At 43.8% G+C, this 19,432-nt stretch overlaps 1 protein-coding gene across 1 annotated transcript; it reads left to right on the top strand.

Moving 5' to 3' along the window:
• The first annotated feature begins 598 nt into the window (after positions 1–598).
• ttc36 (tetratricopeptide repeat domain 36) lies at positions 599–5,506 on the top strand. Its single transcript, XM_071357950.1, has 3 exons — positions 599–776; positions 2,712–2,900; positions 5,115–5,506. The coding sequence occupies exons 1-3, from the start codon at positions 671–673 to the stop codon at positions 5,381–5,383; spliced, it is 564 nt and encodes a 187-aa protein (XP_071214051.1). The 5' UTR covers positions 599–670; the 3' UTR covers positions 5,384–5,506.
• The last annotated feature ends 13,926 nt before the right edge of the window (positions 5,507–19,432 follow it).

Raw genomic sequence — 19,432 nt, 5'->3', positions numbered from 1 at the left:
TACATCAACAAGGCTATACAGTATGCTTAGTCTAATACATCAACAAGGCTATACAGTATGCTTAGTCTAATACATCAACAAGGCTATACAGTATGCTTAGTCTAATACATCAACAAGGCTATACAGTATGCTTAGTCTAATACATCAACAAGGCTATACAGTATGCTTAGTCTAATACATCAACAAGGCTATACAGTATGCTTAGTCTAATACATCAACAAGGCTATACAGTATGCTTAGTCTAATACATCAACAAGGCTATACAGTATGCTTAGTCTAATACATCAACAAGGCTATACAGTATGCTTAGTCTAATACATCAACAAGGCTATACAGTATTCTTAGTCTAATACATCAACAAGGCTATACAGTATGCTTAGTCTAATACATCAACAAAATACCCAAAACAATTTAGTCCAATCATTGTTGCTAAATGTCATGTGGCAGTCCGTGGTGGGGATTTCTCTGTGTGCGTGTGTCCAGTGTTTCACAGTTTACACTCACAGCAGAGTTTATGTCTGAGTTAACCAAATACACATGTCCTCTCTGCCCAATGATCTCAAAGTCTGCCTGTTTCCACCCCCTGCTCCGATTGGTTGAGGAGAAATCTGAGAATTTGAGGAGAAAATACGCCCCTCTCCCACTACTTAGGATCCACAAATCTGTAACAATGGCTTCAGCCCATGACAGAGCAGTACTTCAGGCTATCTTCAACCCCACCAGCCCGTCAGGAGACGTCCCTGGATTAAACCAAGAGGAAGAATTGACAGATGATGGTAAAGACCTTTTATTCCAATGGATTGACCCATTGTTTATCCATGTGCTTATCATGTGTGTTGGTGTTTTTCTATTTTAATTTTTCTGTTATTTTACCTGGTAAATTGACTGAGAACACGTTCTCATTTACAGCAACGACCTGGGGAATAGTTACAGGGGAGAGGAGGGGGATGAATGAGCCAATTGTAAACTGGGGATTATTAGGTGACCATGATGATTTGAGGGCCAGATTGGGAATTTAGCCAGGACACCGGGATTAACACCCCTACTCTTAGGACAAGTGCCACGGGATCTTTAATGACCTCAGAGAGTCAGGCCACCTGTTTAATGTCCCATCCGAAAGATGGCACCCTACACAGGGAAGTGTCCCCAATCACTGCTCTGGGGTATTGGGATATTTTTTAGACCAGAGGAAAGAGTGCCTCCTACTGGCCCCTGTGTGTGTTACTAGTTATCATGTGTGTTACTAGTTACCATGTGTATTACTAGTTATCATGTGTGTTACTAGTTATCATGTGTGTTACTAGTTATCATGTGTGTTACTAGTTATCATGTGTGTTACTAGTTATCATGTGTGTTAGTAGTTATCATGTGCGTTACTAGTTATCATGTGTGTTACTAGTTATCATGTGCATTACTAGTTATCATGTGTGTTACTAGTTGTCATGTGTGTTAGTAGTTGTCATGTGTGTTAGTAGTTTTCATGTGTTTTACTAGTTATCATGTGTGTTACTAGTTATCATGTGTGTTACTAGTTATCATGTGTGTTACTAGTTATCATGTGTGTTAGTAGTTATCATGTGCGTTACTAGTTATCATGTGTGTTACTAGTTATCATGTGCGTTACTAGTTATCATGTGTGTTACTAGTTGTCATGTGTGTTAGTAGTTGTCATGTGTGTTAGTAGTTTTCATGTGTTTTACTAGTTATCATGTGCGTTACTAGTTATCATGTGTGTTATTAGTTATCATGTGTGTTACTAGTTATCATGTGTGTTACTAGTTATCATGTGTGTTAGTAGTTATCATGTGTGTTAGTAGTTATCATGTGTGTTACTAGTTATCGTGTGTGTTACTAGTTATCGTGTGTGTTACTAGTTATCGTGTGTGTTAGTAGTTATTGTGTGCGTTACTAGTTATCATGTGTGTTACTAGTTATCATGTGTGTTACTAGTTATCATGTGTGTTAGTAGTTATCATGTGTGTTACTAGTTATCGTGTGTGTTACTAGTTATCGTGTGTGTTAGTAGTTATCGTGTGTGTTACTAGTTATCGTGTGTGTTAGTAGTTATCGTGTGCGTTACTAGTTATCATGTGTGTTACTAGTTATCATGTGCGTTACTAGTTATCATGTGCGTTACTAGTTATCATGTGTGTTACTAGTTATCACGTGTGTTACTAGTTATCATGTGCGTTACTAGTTATCATGTGCGTTACTAGTTATCATGTGTGTTACTAGTTATCATGTGTGTTAGTAGTTATCATGTGTGTTACTAGTTATCATGTGTGTTACTAGTTATCATGTGTGTTACTAGTTATCATGTGTGTTACTAGTTATGTGTGTTGGTGGTTATTGTGTGTGTTGGTGGTTTTCTTGTGTGTTGGTGGTTATTGTGTGTTGGTGGTTATTGTGTGTTGGTGGTTGTCTTGTGTGTTGGTGGTTGTCTTGTGTGTTGGTGGTTATTGTGTGTTGGCGGTTGTAGTGTGTGTTGGTGGTTGTTGTGTGTGTTTTGATGTGCTGTTTCATGTTCATAATTTTGTAACATATGTGTTTTTTTCTGACTCCAGAGCATTTATATTCCTCTTAAAGTATTTTCAAAACGGGATTATTCCTGTGTGTATGAATGTCTGGTGACACCCCTGTTATTGTTGTTCAGTCTTCTATACCATAACACCTGTCAATCCATTAGAACACTGTTTATCTGTCTCCTCCAGACAGTGGCTTTGAGGTGGGGCTGCTTCAGCAGGTCAAAGACCTGGAGATGGAGGGGGTCACAGCAGCAGAGGCTGGGGATCTACCCACAGCCCTGGAACGGTTCAGCCAGGCCATAGACACACTGCCGCAGAGAGCCTCTGGCTACAACAACAGGGCCCAGACCAGACGACTCCAGGAGGACACAGAAGGTAAATCTACACCACTACACCAAAGTAGGCTGCTGAGGCCACCTATACAGTGGCTTGCAAAAGTATTCTTCCCTTGGCATTTTTTCTATAGTTTCTTACAACCTGGAATTAAAATAGATTTTTGGGGGGTTTGTATCATTTGATTTACACAACATGCCTAACACTTTGAAAATGCAAAATATTTTTTCTTGTGAAACAAACGAGAAATAAGACAAAAAACAGAAAACTTGAGCATAACTATTCACCCCCCAAAGTCAATACTTTGTAGAACCACCTTTTGCATCAATTGCAACTGCAAGTATTTTGGGGTATGTCTCTATAAGCTTGGCACATCTGGCCACTGGGATTTTTGCCCATTCTTCAAGGCAAAACTGCTCCAGCTCCTTCAAGTTGGATGAGTTCCGCTGGTGTACAGCAATCTTTAAGTCATACCACAGATTCTCAATTGGATTGAGGTCTGGGCTTTGACTAGGCCATTCCAAGACATGTAAATGTTTCCCTTAAACCACTCGAGTGTTGCTTTAGCAGTATGTTTAAGGTCAATGTCCTGCTGGAAGGTGAACCTCCGTCCCAGTCTCAAATCTCTTGAAGACTGAAACAGGTTACCCTCAAGAATTTCCCTGTATTTAGCGCCATCCATCATTCCTTCGATTCTGACAAGTTTCCCAGTGCCTGCCGATGAAAAATATCCCCACAGCATGATGCTGCCACCACCATGCTTCACTGTGGGGGTGGTGTTCCTGGGGTGATGAGAGGTGTTGGGTTGCGCCAGACAGCATTTTCCTTGATGGCCCAAAAAATTAATTTGTCTCATCTGACCAGAGGACCTTCTTCCATTTTTTTTAAATTTTAAATTTTACAATTATTTTACCTTTATTTAACTAGGCAAGTCAGTTAAGACAAATTCTTATTTTCAATGACGGCCTACCGGGTGGGTTTACTGCCTTGTTCGTATGTTTGGGTAGTCTCCCACATACCTTTTGGGGAACACCAAACATGTTTTCTTCTGGCCACTCTTCCGTAAAGCCCAGCTTTGTGGAGTGTATGGCTTAAAGTGGTCCTATGGACAGATACTCCAATCTCCGCTGTGGAGCTTTGCAGCTCCTTCAGGGTTATCTTTGGTCTCTTTTTTGCCTCTCTGATTCATGTCCTCCTTGCCTGGTCCATGAGTTTTGGTGGGCGGCCCTCTCTTGGCAGGTTTGTTGTGGTGCCATATTCTTTAAATGTTTTATTAATGGATTTAATGGTGCTCTGTGGGAGGTTCAAAGTTTCTGATATTTTTCTATAAACCAACCCTGATCTGTACTTCTCCACGACTTTGTCCCTGAACTGTTAGGAGAGCTCCTTGGTCTTCATTGTAACTTCATTGTCTTCATTCATGGTGCCGCTTGCTTGGTGGTGTTGCAGACTCTGTGACCTTTCAGAACAGGTGTATATATACTGAGATCATGTGACAGATCATGTGACACGTCGATTGCACACAGCTGGATTTTATTTAACTATTAATGTGACTTCTGAAGGTGATTGGTTGCACCAGATCTTATTTAGGGGCTTCAAGTTTTTTAAATTCTTTAAAAAAATTCAAAATAAATAAATAAATAATTTCACTTCACCAATTTGGAATATTTTGTGTATGTCCATTACATGAAATCCAAATAAAAATGGGAAACAAAAATCTATTTATATTACAGGTTGCAATGCAACCAAATAGGAAAAACGCCAAGGCGGTGAATACTTTAGCAAGGCACTGTATACTGCAGAAGGGCCAGTCACCATACTTTCACTTTCATATCAAACCACTATGCAGTTTTGTGGTTTACAAGCTATATAATTTACAGTTCAGTACGTTATGAAACATTTCTCTGAAATCAACCACATGCGGTGACAGTGTTCTACCTAATATAAGTGTTTGGGGATTTTTTTGTGATGATATCAACCACATTTTCATCTTAAACCCACATGTCCTTGAAAGTAACCCTGTTAAAGTCTACATACAAACGCTTGTTCTCGCCGTTTGCGTCATCTGTTCTGGAGCCCTAGAGGGCCTGGAGCTTATCTTTATCTGTGGGTTCTGGAGCCCTAGAGGGCCTGGAGCTTATCTTTATCTGTGGGTTCTGGAGCCCTAGAGGGCCTGGAGCTTATCTTTATCTGTGGGTTCTGGAGCCCTAGAGGGCCTGGAGCTTATCTTTATCTGTGGGTTCTGTATTCCTCCAGGAGCCCTAGAGGACCTGGAGCGTGCCATCGCTCTGAGTGGGGGTGTAGGGCGTACAGCGTGTCAGGCTCTGGTCCAGAGAGGCCTGCTGCTGAGGCTGGCCTGCCAGGATGATAAGGCCCGGGAGGACTTCGAGAGGGCAGCCGTCCTGGGCAGTGAGTTCGCCCGGCAACAGGTAGTGGTTCTGAACCCGTACGCTGCTCTCTGCAACCGCATGCTGACGGAGGTCATCAACAAGCTACGCAACCCGGAGGTGTCAGAGACACAGTAGTCAAAGGACAGGGCTTACCACCCCAACACTGGCAAACCAAATACATTTGTATCACTTGTGCATGCATTGAATGTTGTCTTGAGAAATTAATTAATAAACGTTTACGTTTTATTGAAGGTGAAAGATTTTATTGAGTCATTCTGTGGAATTCAATCAATCAAATGTATTTATAAAGCCCTGTTTACGTTAGCAGATGTCACAAAGTGCTGTACAGAAACCCAGCCTAGAACCCAAAACTAGGAAAAACTCCCTATAAAGAAACCTAGAGACATTAAGGCCAGATTGTTCTTCAAGATTTTCAATTGTTCATAGATGACCAGCAGGGTCAAATAATAATCACAGTGGTTGTAGAGGGTGCACCAGGTCAGTACCTCAGGAGTAAATGTCAGTTGGCTTTTCATAGCCGCGCAGAGGTCGACACAGCAGGTGCGGTGGAGAGAAAGAGAGAGTCAAAACCTGTTGAGTATGTTTGTTGCAGTAATAGTGACTGTTAGGCACCTATGGTATTGTAGACTGACCTGTGGAGAGGTTTAAAATGCTTTCCAGGTAGATAAATCATGTTTTCTCCAACTGGCCTGGCTGTGAAGGGAAAGGGAATGGAAAGTGCATGGCATTGTTATCCCTCGTGATTACCATGTGGTCCACTAAGTGTCTGGAATGAAAGGGCAGACGCTTGGTTAATCCGTGGCTGGCTCTGTAGCTGGCTGCGTGGCTGGCTCCATGGCAGGCTCCGTGGCAGGCTCCGTGGCAGGCTCCGTGGCAGGCTCCATGGCTGGCTCTGTAGCTGGCTCCATGGCAGGCTCCATGGCTGGCTCTGTAGCTGGCTCCATGGCAGGCTCCATGGCTGGCTCTGTAGCTGGCTCCGAGGCAGGCTCCGTGCAGGCTCCGTGGCAGGCTCCGTGGCAGGCTCCATGGCTGGCTCTGTAGCTGGCTCCATGGCAGGCTCCATGGCTGGCTCTGTAGCTGGCTCCATGGCAGGCTCCATGGCTGGCTCTGTAGCTGGCTCCGAGGCAGGCTCCGTGGCAGGCTCCATGGCTGGCTCCATGGCAGGCTCCGAGGCAGGCTCCATGGCTGGCTCCGTGGCTGGCTCTGTAGCTGGCTGCGTGGCAGGCTCCATGGCTGGCTCCGTGGCTGGCTCCGTGGCTGGCTCCGTGGCTGGCTCCGTGGCTGGCTCCGTGGCAGGCTCCGAGGCAGGCTCCATGGCTGGCTCCATGGCTGGCTCCGTGGCTGGCTCCAATGCAGGCTCCGTGGCTGGCTCCGTGGCTGGCTCCGTGGCTGGCTCCGTGGCAGGCTCCGAGGCAGGCTCCATGGCTGGCTCCATGGCTGGCTCCGTGGCAGGCTCCGTGGCTGGCTCCGTGGCTGGCTCCGTGGCAGGCTCCGTGGCTGGCTCTGTAGCTGGCTGCGTGGCAGGCTCCATGGCTGGCACCGTGGCAGGCTCTGTAGCTGGCTCCGTGGCAGGCTCCATGGCTGGCTCCGTGGCTGGCTCCGTGGCAGGCTCCATGGCTGGCTCCGTGGCAGGCTCTGTAGCTGGCTCCATGGCAGGCTCCATGGCTGGCTCCATGGCTGGCTCCATGGCAGGCTCTGTGGCTGGCTGCGTGGCAGGCTTTACGTAGACACATTTCTGAGAGCCAGCCATGGAGCCAGCCATTTCTGAGAGCCAGCCTTTACGTAGACACATTTCACTTTATAAAAATATAAATATAAAACACATCACGACAAGAGACACCACAACACTACATAAAGAGAGACCTAAGACAACAACGTGGCATGGCGGCAACACATGACAACACAGCATGGTAGCAACACAACATGACACCAACATGGTAGCAACACAACATGACACCAACATGGTAGCAATACAACATGACAACAACATGGTAGCAACACAACATGACACCAACATGGTAGCAATACAACATGACAACAACATGGTAGCAACACAACATGACACCAACATGGTAGCAATACAACATGACAACAACATGGTAGCAACACAACATGACACCAACATGGTAGCAATACCAACATGACACCAACATGGTAGCAACACAACATGACACCAACATGGTAGCAACACAACATGACAACAACATGGTAGCAACACAACATGACAACACAGCATGGTAGCAAGACCAACATGACACCAACATGGTAGCAACACAACATGACACCAACATGGTAGCAATACAACATGACAACAACATGGTAGCAACACAACATGACACCAACATGGTAGCAATACCAACATGACAACAACATGGTAGCAACACAACATGACACCAACATGGTAGCAATACAACATGACAACAACATGGTAGCAACACAACATGACACCAACATGGTAGCAATACCAACATGACACCAACATGGTAGCAATACCAACATGACACCAACATGGTAGCAACACAACATGACACCAACATGGTAGCAACACAACATGACAACAACATGGTAGCAACACAACATGACAACACAGCATGGTAGCAAGACCAACATGACACCAACATGGTAGCAACACAACATGACACCAACATGGTAGCAATACAACATGACAACAACATGGTAGCAACACAACATGACACCAACATGGTAGCAATACCAACATGACACCAACATGGTAGCAATACCAACATGACACCAACATGGTAGCAACACAACATGACACCAACATGGTAGCAACACAACATGACAACAACATGGTAGCAACACAACATGACAACACAGCATGGTAGCAAGACCAACATGACACCAACATGGTAGCAATACCAACATGACACCAACATGACACCAACATGGTAGCAACACAACATGACACCAACATGGTAGCAACACAACATGACAACAACATGGTAGCAACACAACATGACAACACAGCATGGTAGCAAGACCAACATGACACCAACATGGTAGCAACACAACATGACACCAACATGGTAGCAATACAACATGACAACAACATGGTAGCAACACAACATGACACCAACATGGTAGCAATACCAACATGACAACAACATGGTAGCAACACAACATGACACCAACATGGTAGCAATTCAACATGACAACAACATGGTAGCAACACAACATGACACCAACATGGTAGCAATACCAACATGACACCAACATGGTAGCAATACCAACATGACACCAACATGGTAGCAACACAACATGACACCAACATGGTAGCAACACAACATGACAACAACATGGTAGCAACACAACATGACAACACAGCATGGTAGCAAGACCAACATGACACCAACATGGTAGCAACACAACATGACACCAACATGGTAGCAATACAACATGACAACAACATGGTAGCAACACAACATGACACCAACATGGTAGCAATACCAACATGACACCAACATGGTAGCAATACCAACATGACACCAACATGGTAGCAACACAACATGACACCAACATGGTAGCAACACAACATGACAACAACATGGTAGCAACACAACATGACAACACAGCATGGTAGCAAGACCAACATGACACCAACATGGTAGCAACACAACATGACACCAACATGGTAGCAATACAACATGACAACAACATGGTAGCAACACAACATGACACCAACATGGTAGCAATACAACATGACAACAACATGGTAGCAACACAACATGACACCAACATGGTAGCAATACCAACATGACACCAACATGGTAGCAATACCAACATGACACCAACATGGTAGCAACACAACATGACACCAACATGGTAGCAACACAACATGACAACAACATGGTAGCAACACAACATGACAACACAGCATGGTAGCAAGACCAACATGACACCAACATGGTAGCAACACAACATGACACCAACATGGTAGCAATACAACATGACAACAACATGGTAGCAACACAACATGACACCAACATGGTAGCAATACCAACATGACACCAACATGGTAGCAATACCAACATGACACCAACATGGTAGCAACACAACATGACACCAACATGGTAGCAACACAACATGACAACAACATGGTAGCAACACAACATGACAACACAGCATGGTAGCAAGACCAACATGACACCAACATGGTAGCAACACAACATGACACCAACATGGTAGCAATACAACATGACAACAACATGGTAGCAACACAACATGACACCAACATGGTAGCAATACCAACATGACAACAACATGGTAGCAACACAACATGACACCAACATGGTAGCAATTCAACATGACAACAACATGGTAGCAACACAACATGACACCAACATGGTAGCAATACCAACATGACACCAACATGGTAGCAATACCAACATGACACCAACATGGTAGCAACACAACATGACACCAACATGGTAGCAATACAACATGACAACAACATGGTAGCAACACAACATGACACCAACATGGTAGCAATACAACATGACAACAACATGGTAGCAACACAACATGACACCAACATGGTAGCAATACAACATGACAACAACATGGTAGCAACACAACATGACACCAACATGGTAGCAATACCAACATGACACCAACATGGTAGCAATACCAACATGACACCAACATGGTAGCAACACAAAATGACACCAACATGGTAGCAACACAACATGACAACAACATGGTAGCAACACAACATGACAACACAGCATGGTAGCAAGACCAACATGACACCAACATGGTAGCAACACAACATGACACCAACATGGTAGCAATACAACATGACAACAACATGGTAGCAACACAACATGACACCAACATGGTAGCAATACCAACATGACACCAACATGGTAGCAACACAACATGACAACAACATGGTAGCAACACAACATGACAACACAGCATGGTAGCAAGACCAACATGACACCAACATGGTAGCAACACAACATGACACCAACATGGTAGCAATACAACATGACAACAACATGGTAGCAACACAACATGACACCAACATGGTAGCAATACCAACATGACACCAACATGGTAGCAATACCAACATGACACCAACATGGTAGCAACACAACATGACACCAACATGGTAGCAACACAACATGACAACAACATGGTAGCAACACAACATGACAACACAGCATGGTAGCAAGACCAACATGACACCAACATGGTAGCAACACAACATGACACCAACATGGTAGCAATACAACATGACAACAACATGGTAGCAACACAACATGACACCAACATGGTAGCAATACCAACATGACACCAACATGGTAGCAACACAACATGACACCAACATGGTAGCAACACAACATGACAACAACATGGTAGCAACACAACATGACAACACAGCATGGTAGCAAGACCAACATGACACCAACATGGTAGCAACACAACATGACACCAACATGGTAGCAATACAACATGACAACAACATGGTAGCAACACAACATGACACCAACATGGTAGCAATACCAACATGACACCAACATGGTAGCAATACCAACATGACACCAACATGGTAGCAACACAACATGACACCACAGCATGGTAGCAAGACCAACATGACACCAACATGGTAGCAACACAACATGACACCAACATGGTAGCAATACAACATGACAACAACATGGTAGCAACACAACATGACACCAACATGGTAGCAATACCAACATGACACCAACATGGTAGCAATACCAACATGACACCAACATGGTAGCAACACAACATGACACCAACATGGTAGCAACACAACATGACAACAACATGGTAGCAACACAACATGACAACACAGCATGGTAGCAAGACCAACATGACACCAACATGGTAGCAACACAACATGACACCAACATGGTAGCAATACAACATGACAACAACATGGTAGCAACACAACATGACACCAACATGGTAGCAATACAACATGACAACAACATGGTAGCAACACAACATGACACCAACATGGTAGCAATACAACATGACAACAACATGGTAGCAACACAACATGACACCAACATGGTAGCAATACCAACATGACACCAACATGGTAGCAATACCAACATGACACCAACATGGTAGCAACACAACATGACACCAACATGGTAGCAATACAACATGACAACAACATGGTAGCAACACAACATGACAACACAGCATGGTAGCAAGACCAACATGACACCAACATGGTAGCAACACAACATGACACCAACATGGTAGCAATACAACATGACAACAACATGGTAGCAACACAACATGACACCAACATGGTAGCAATACCAACATGACACCAACATGGTAGCAATACCAACATGACACCAACATGGTAGCAACACAACATGACACCAACATGGTAGCAACACAACATGACAACAACATGGTAGCAACACAACATGACAACACAGCATGGTAGCAAGACCAACATGACACCAACATGGTAGCAACACAACATGACACCAACATGGTAGCAATACAACATGACAACAACATGGTAGCAACACAACATGACACCAACATGGTAGCAATACCAACATGACACCAACATGGTAGCAATACCAACATGACACCAACATGGTAGCAACACAACATGACACCAACATGGTAGCAACACAACATGACAACAACATGGTAGCAACACAACATGACAACACAGCATGGTAGCAAGACCAACATGACACCAACATGGTAGCAACACAACTTGACAACAACATGGTAGCAACACAACATGACAACAACATGGTAGCAACAACAACATGACAACACAGCATGGTAGCAAGACCAACATGACACCAACATGGTAGCAACACAACTTAACAACAACATGGTAGCAACACAACATGACAACAACATGGTAGCAACACAACATGGTACAAACATTATTGGGCACCGACAAAAACAAAGGGAAAGAAGGTAGAAACAACAGTACACCACGCAAAGCGGGCACAGCTGTCAGTAAGAGTGTCCATGACTGAGACTTTGAATGAAGAAATGGAGATAAGACTGTGAAGTTTGAGTGTTTGTTGCAGCTCGTTCCAGTCGCTAGCTGCAGGGAACTGAAAAGAGGAGCGACCCAGGGATGTGTGTACTTTGGAGACCAACAGAATGTGACTAAAGCATATCGGGGTGTATACAGAGGTATCAGACAACTTATAAACAGGCTTAATCTGATTTCAAATTCTTAAAGAATATCTCAAAACAAAGTTGTTGCCTGTCAGTTTGTTTGGGCACTCTGCTTTGGAGAAAAGCAAAGCTGGAGGAGAGGAATTTGTTACAAACTTCCATATTTAGCCACAGGGAGGCAACAGTGTACAACTTATCAGGGAAACCCAGTTGCCAGTATGTTAATGCCCTGTCATTTGCAGCCCAGTAATAATGTTTAAAGGTGGGTAGGGCTAAGCTGCCACTTTCCTTGAGATTTCATCCCATGTGGGAAAACCTTTATTGCCTTGATTAATTCCTCTGTTGAGAAAATTGAGTTATCAAGATTTGGCAGGCTGATGGAATCCAAGAAGGCTGATACATCAGCACTAGAAGTCAGGCTGATGGAATCCAAGAAGGCTGATACATCAGAACTAGAAGCCAGGCTGATGCAATCAAAGGAGGCTGATACATCAGCACTAGAAGCCAGGCTGATGGAATCCAAGAAGGATGATACATCAGAACTAGAAGCAAGGCTGATGGAATAATCAAAGAAGGCTGATGGAATCAAAGAAGGCTGATACACCAGAACTAGAAGCCAGGCTGATGGAATAATCAAAGGAGGCTGATACATCAGAACTAGAATCCAGGCTGATGGAATCAAAGGAGGATAATACATCAGAACTAGATCCAGGCTGATGGAATCAAAGGAGGCTGATACATCAGAACTAGAAGCTAGGCTGATGGAATGAAAGGAGGATAATACATCAGAACTACAAGCCTGGCTGATGGAATTAAAGGAGGCTGATACATCAGAACTAGAAGCCAGGCTGATGGAACCAAAGGAGGCTGATACATCAGAACTAGATACCAGGCTGATGGATTCAAAGGAGGCTGATACATCAGAACTAGAAGCCAGGCCGAAGGAATCAAATGAGGCTGATACATCAGAACTAGAAACCAGGCTGATGGAATCAAATGAGGCTGATACATCAAAACTAGAAGCCAGGCGGATGGAATCAAAGGAGGCTGATACATCAGAACTAGAAGCCAGGCTGATGGATGCAAAGGAGGCTGACACATCAGAACTAGAAACCAGGCGGATGGAATCAAAGGACGCTGATGGAGTCAAATGAGGCTGATACATCAGAACTAGAAGCCAGGCTGATGGAATAATCAAAGAAGACTGATACATCAGAACTTGAAGCCAGGCTGATGGATTAATCAAAGAAGACTGATACATCAGAACTAGAAGCTAGGCTGATACAATCAAAGGAGGCTGATACATCAGAACTAGAAGCCAGGATGATGGAATAAAAGGAGGCTGATACATCAGAACTAGAAGCCAGGCTGATAGAATCAAAGGAGGCTGATACATCAGATCTAGAAGCCAGGCTGATGGAATCATTGGAGGCTGATACATCAGAACTAGAAGCCAGGCTGATAGTTTCAAAGGAGGTTGATACATCAGAACTAGAAATCAGGCTGATGGAGTAATCAAAGAAGGCATATACATCAGAACTAGAAGTCAGGATGACGGAATCAAAGAAGGCTGATACATAAGAACTAGAAGCCAGGCTGATGCAATCAAAGGATGCTGATACATCAGAACTAGAAGCCAGGCTGATGGAATCAAAGGAGGCTGATACATCAGAACTAGAAGCCAGGCTGATAGATTCAAAGGAGGTTGATACATCAGAACTATAAATCAGGCTGATGGAATAATCAAAGAAGGCATATACATCAGAACTAGAAGCCAGGCTGACGGAATCAAAGAAGGCTGATACATCAGAACTAGAAGCCAGGCTGATGCAATAAAAGGAGGCTGATACATCAGAACTAGATGCCAGGCTGATAGAATCAAAGGAGGATGATACATCAGATCTAGAAGCCAGGCTGATGGAATCATTGGAGGCTGATACATCAGAACAAGAAGCCAGGCTGATACAATCAAAGGAGGCTGATTCATCAGAACTAGAAGCCAGGATGATGGAATAAAAGGAGGCTGATACATCAGAACTAGAAGCCAGGCTGATAGAATAAAATGAGGCTGATACATCAGAACTAGAAGCCAGGATGACGGAATCAAATGAGGCTGATACATCAGAACTAGAAACCAGGCTGATGGAATCAAAGGAGGCTGATACATCAGATCTAGAAGCCAGGCTGATGGAATCATTGGAGGCTGATACATCAGAACTAGAAGCCAGGCTGATAGATTCAAAGGAGGTTGATACATCAGAACTAGAAATCAGGCTGATGGAATAATCAAAGAAGGCATATACATCAGAACTAGAAGCCAGGCTGACGGAATCAAAGAAGGCTGATACATCAGAACTAGAAGCCAGGCTGATGGAATCAAAGGAGGCTGATACATCAAAACTAGAACCCAGGCGGATGGAATCAAAGGAGGCTGATACATCAGAACTAGATGCCAGGCTGATGGAAGCAAAGGAGGCTGACACATCAGAAATAGAAGCCAGGCGGATGGAATCAAAGGACGCTGATGGAGTCAAAGGAGGCTGATACATCAGAACTAGATGACAGGCTGATGGAATAATCAAAGAAGACTGATACATCAGAACTTGAAGCCAGGCTGATGGATTAATCAAAGAAGACTGATACATCAGAACTAGAAGCTAGGCTGATACAATCAAAGGAGGCTGATACATCAGAACTAGAAGCCAGGATGATGGAATAAAAGGAGGCTGATACATCAGAACTAGAAGCCAGGCTGATAGAATCAAAGGAGGCTGATACATCAGATCTAGAAGCCAGGCTGATGGAATCATTGGAGGCTGATACATCAGAACTAGAAGCCAGGCTGATAGTTTCAAAGGAGGTTGATACATCATAACTAGAAATCAGGCTGATGGAATAATCAAAGAAGGCATATACATCAGAACTAGAAGTCAGGATGACGGAATCAAAGAAGGCTGATACATAAGAACTAGAAGCCAGGCTGATGCAATCAAAGGAGGCTGATACATCAGAACTAGAACCCAGGCTGATGGAATCATTGGAGGCTGATACATCAGAACTAGAAGCCAGGCTGATAGTTTCAAAGGAGGTTGATACATCAGAACTAGAAATCAGGCTGATGGAATAATCAAAGAAGGCATATACATCAGAACTAGAAGCCAGGATGACGGAATCAAAGGAGGCTGATACATCAGAACTAGAAGCCAGGCTGATGGAATCAAAGGAGGCTGATACATCAGAACTAGAAGCCAGGCTGATAGATTCAAAGGAGGTTGATACATCAGAACTATAAATCAGGCTGATGGAGTAATCAAAGAAGGCATATACATCAGAACTAGAAGCCAGGCTGATAGATTCAAAGGAGGTTGATACATCAGAACTATAAATCAGGCTGATGGAGTAATCAAAGAAGGCATATACATCAGAACTAGAAGCCAGGCTGACGGAATCAAAGAAGGCTGATACATCAGAACTAGAAGCCAGGCTGATGCAATAAAAGGAGGCTGATACATCAGAACTAGATGCCAGGCTGATAGAATCAAAGGAGGATGATACATCAGATCTAGAAGCCAGGCTGATGGAATCATTGGAGGCTGATACATCAGAACTAGAAGCCAGGCTGATACAATCAAAGGAGGCTGATTCATCAGAACTAGAAGCCAGGATGATGGAATAAAAGGAGGCTGATACATCAGAACTAGAAGCCAGGCTGATAGAATAAAATGAGGCTGATACATCAGAACTAGAAGCCAGGATGACGGAATCAAATGAGGCTGATACATCAGAACTAGAAACCAGGCTGATGGAATCAAAGGAGGCTGATACATCAGATCTAGAAGCCAGGCTGATGGAATCATTGGAGGCTGATACATCAGAACTAGAAGCCAGGCTGATAGATTCAAAGGAGGTTGATACATCAGAACTAGAAATCAGGCTGATGGAATAATCAAAGAAGGCATATACATCAGAACTAGAAGCCAGGCTGACGGAATCAAAGAAGGCTGATACATCAGAACTAGAAGCCAGGCTGATGGAATCAAAGGAGGCTGATACATCAAAACTAGAACCCAGGCGGATGGAATCAAAGGAGGCTGATACATCAGAACTAGATGCCAGGCTGATGGAAGCAAAGGAGGCTGACACATCAGAAATAGAAGCCAGGCGGATGGAATCAAAGGACGCTGATGGAGTCAAAGGAGGCTGATACATCAGAACTAGATGACAGGCTGATGGAAGCAAAGGAGGCTGATACATCAGAACTAGAAGCTAGGCTGATGGAATGAAAGGAGGATAATACATCAGAACTAGAAGCCTGGATGATGGAATTAAAGGAGGCTGATACATCAGAACTAGAAGCCAGGCTGATGGGATCAAAGGAGGCTGATACATCAGAACTAGATACCAGGCTGATGGAATCAAAGGAGGCTGATACATCAGAACTAGAAGTCAGGCCGAAGGAATCAAATGAGGCTGATACATCAGAACTAGAAACCAGGCTGATGGAATCAAATGAGGCTGATACATCAAAACTAGAAGCCAGGCGGATGGAATCAAAGGAGGCTGATACATCAGAACTAGAAGCCAGGCTGATGGATGCAAAGGAGGCTGACACATCAGAACTAGAAACCAGGCGGATGGAATCAAAGGACGCTGATGAAGTCAAATGAGGCTGATACATCAGATCTAGAAGCCAGGCTGATGGAATCATTGGAGGCTGATACATCAGAACTAGAAGCCAGGCTGATAGATTCAAAGGAGGTTGATACATCAGAACTAGAAATCAGGCTGATGGAATAATCAAAGAAGGCATATACATCAGAACTAGAAGCCAGGCTGACGGAATCAAAGAAGGCTGATACATCAGAACTAGAAGCCAGGCTGATGGAATCAAAGGAGGCTGATACATCAAAACTAGAACCCAGGCGGATGGAATCAAAGGAGGCTGATACATCAGAACTAGATGCCAGGCTGATGGAAGCAAAGGAGGCTGACACATCAGAAATAGAAGCCAGGCGGATGGAATCAAAGGACGCTGATGGAGTCAAAGGAGGCTGATACATCAGAACTAGATGACAGGCTGATGGAAGCAAAGGAGGCTGATACATCAGAACTAGAAGCTAGGCTGATGGAATGAAAGGAGGATAATACATCAGAACTAGAAGCCTGGCTGATGGAATTAAAGGAGGCTGATACATCAGAACTAGAAGCCAGGCTGATGGGATCAAAGGAGGCTGATACATCAGAACTAGATACCAGGCTGATGGAATCAAAGGAGGCTGATACATCAGAACTAGAAGTCAGGCCGAAGGAATCAAATGAGGCTGATACATCAGAACTAGAAACCAGGCTGATGGAATCAAATGAGGCTGATACATCAAAACTAGAAGCCAGGCGGATGGAATCAAAGGAGGCTGATACATCAGAACTAGAAGCCAGGCTGATGGATGCAAAGGAGGCTGACACATCAGAACTAGAAACCAGGCGGATGGAATCAAAGGACGCTGATGAAGTCAAATGAGGCTGATACATCAGAACTAGAAGCCAGGCTGATGGAATAATCAAAGAAGACTGATACATCAGAACTTGAAGCCAGGCTGATGGATTAATCAAAGAAGACTGATACATCAGAACTAGAAGCTAGGCTGATACAATCAAAGGAGGCTGATACATCAGAACTAGAAGCCAGGATGATGGAATAAAAGGAGGCTGATACATCAGAACTAGAAGCCAGGCTGATAGAATCAAAGGAGGCTGATACATCAGAACTAGAAGCCAGGATGATGGAATAAAAGGAGGCTGATACATCAGAACTAGAAGCCAGGCTGATAGAATCAAAGGAGGTTGATACATCAGAACTAGAAATCAGGCTGATGGAATAATCAAAGAAGGCATATACATCAGAACTAGAAGTCAGGATGACGGAATCAAAGAAGGCTGATACATAAGAACTAGAAGCCAGGCTGATGCAATCAAAGGAGGCTGATACATCAGAACTAGAACCCAGGCTGATGGAATCATTGGAGGCTGATACATCAGAACTAGAAGCCAGGCTGATAGTTTCAAAGGAGGTTGATACATCAGAACTAGAAATCAGGCTGATGGAATAATCAAAGAAGGCATATACATCAGAACTAGAAGCCAGGATGACGGAATCAAAGGAGGCTGATACATCAGAACTAGAAGCCAGGCTGATGGAATCAAAGGAGGCTGATACATCAGAACTAGAAGCCAGGCTGATAGATTCAAAGGAGGTTGATACATCAGAACTATAAATCAGGCTGATGGAGTAATCAAAGAAGGCATATACATCAGAACTAGAAGCCAGGCTGATAGATTCAAAGGAGGTTGATACATCAGAACTATAAATCAGGCTGATGGAGTAATCAAAGAAGGCATATACATCAGAACTAGAAGCCAGGCTGACGGAATCAAAGAAGGCTGATACATCAGAACTAGAAGCCAGGCTGATGCAATAAAAGGAGGCTGATACATCAGAACTAGATGCCATGCTGATAGAATCAAAGGAGGCTGATACATCAGATCTAGAAGCCAGGCTGATGGAATCATTGGAGGCTGATACATCAGAACTAGAAGCCAGGCTGATAGTTTCAAAGGAGGTTGATACATCAGAACTAGAAATCAGGCTGATGGAATAATCAAAGAAGGCATATACATCAGAACTAGAAGCCAGGATGACGGAATCAAAGGAGGCTGATACATCAGAACTAGAAGCCAGGCTGATGGAATCAAAGGAGGCTGATACATCAGAACTAGAAGCCAGGCTGATAGATTCAAAGGAGGTTGATACATCAGAACTATAAATCAGGCTGATGGAGTAATCAAAGAAGGCATATACATCAGAACTAGAAGCCAGGCTGATAGATTCAAAGGAGGTTGATACATCAGAACTATAAATCAGGCTGATGGAGTAATCAAAGAAGGCATATACATCAGAACTAGAAGCCAGGCTGACGGAATCAAAGAAGGCTGATACAT

Source organism: Salvelinus alpinus, chromosome 21 (genome assembly GCF_045679555.1).
Source record: "Salvelinus alpinus chromosome 21, SLU_Salpinus.1, whole genome shotgun sequence".
Classification (NCBI taxonomy): Eukaryota; Metazoa; Chordata; class Actinopteri; order Salmoniformes; family Salmonidae; genus Salvelinus; species Salvelinus alpinus.
This window is presented reverse-complemented; position numbering and strand designations above follow the sequence as displayed.

Excerpts from the sequence above, each read along its gene's own strand:
- ttc36 (XM_071357950.1), top strand. The coding sequence starts at position 671 with ATGGCTTCAGCCCATGACAGAGCAGTACTTCAGGCTATCTTCAACCCC. Across the intron at positions 777-2,711 it reads GGAAGAATTGACAGATGATG|ACAGTGGCTTTGAGGTGGGG; the intron begins GTAAAGACCTTT and ends TGTCTCCTCCAG. Across the intron at positions 2,901-5,114 it reads ACTCCAGGAGGACACAGAAG|GAGCCCTAGAGGACCTGGAG; the intron begins GTAAATCTACAC and ends GTATTCCTCCAG.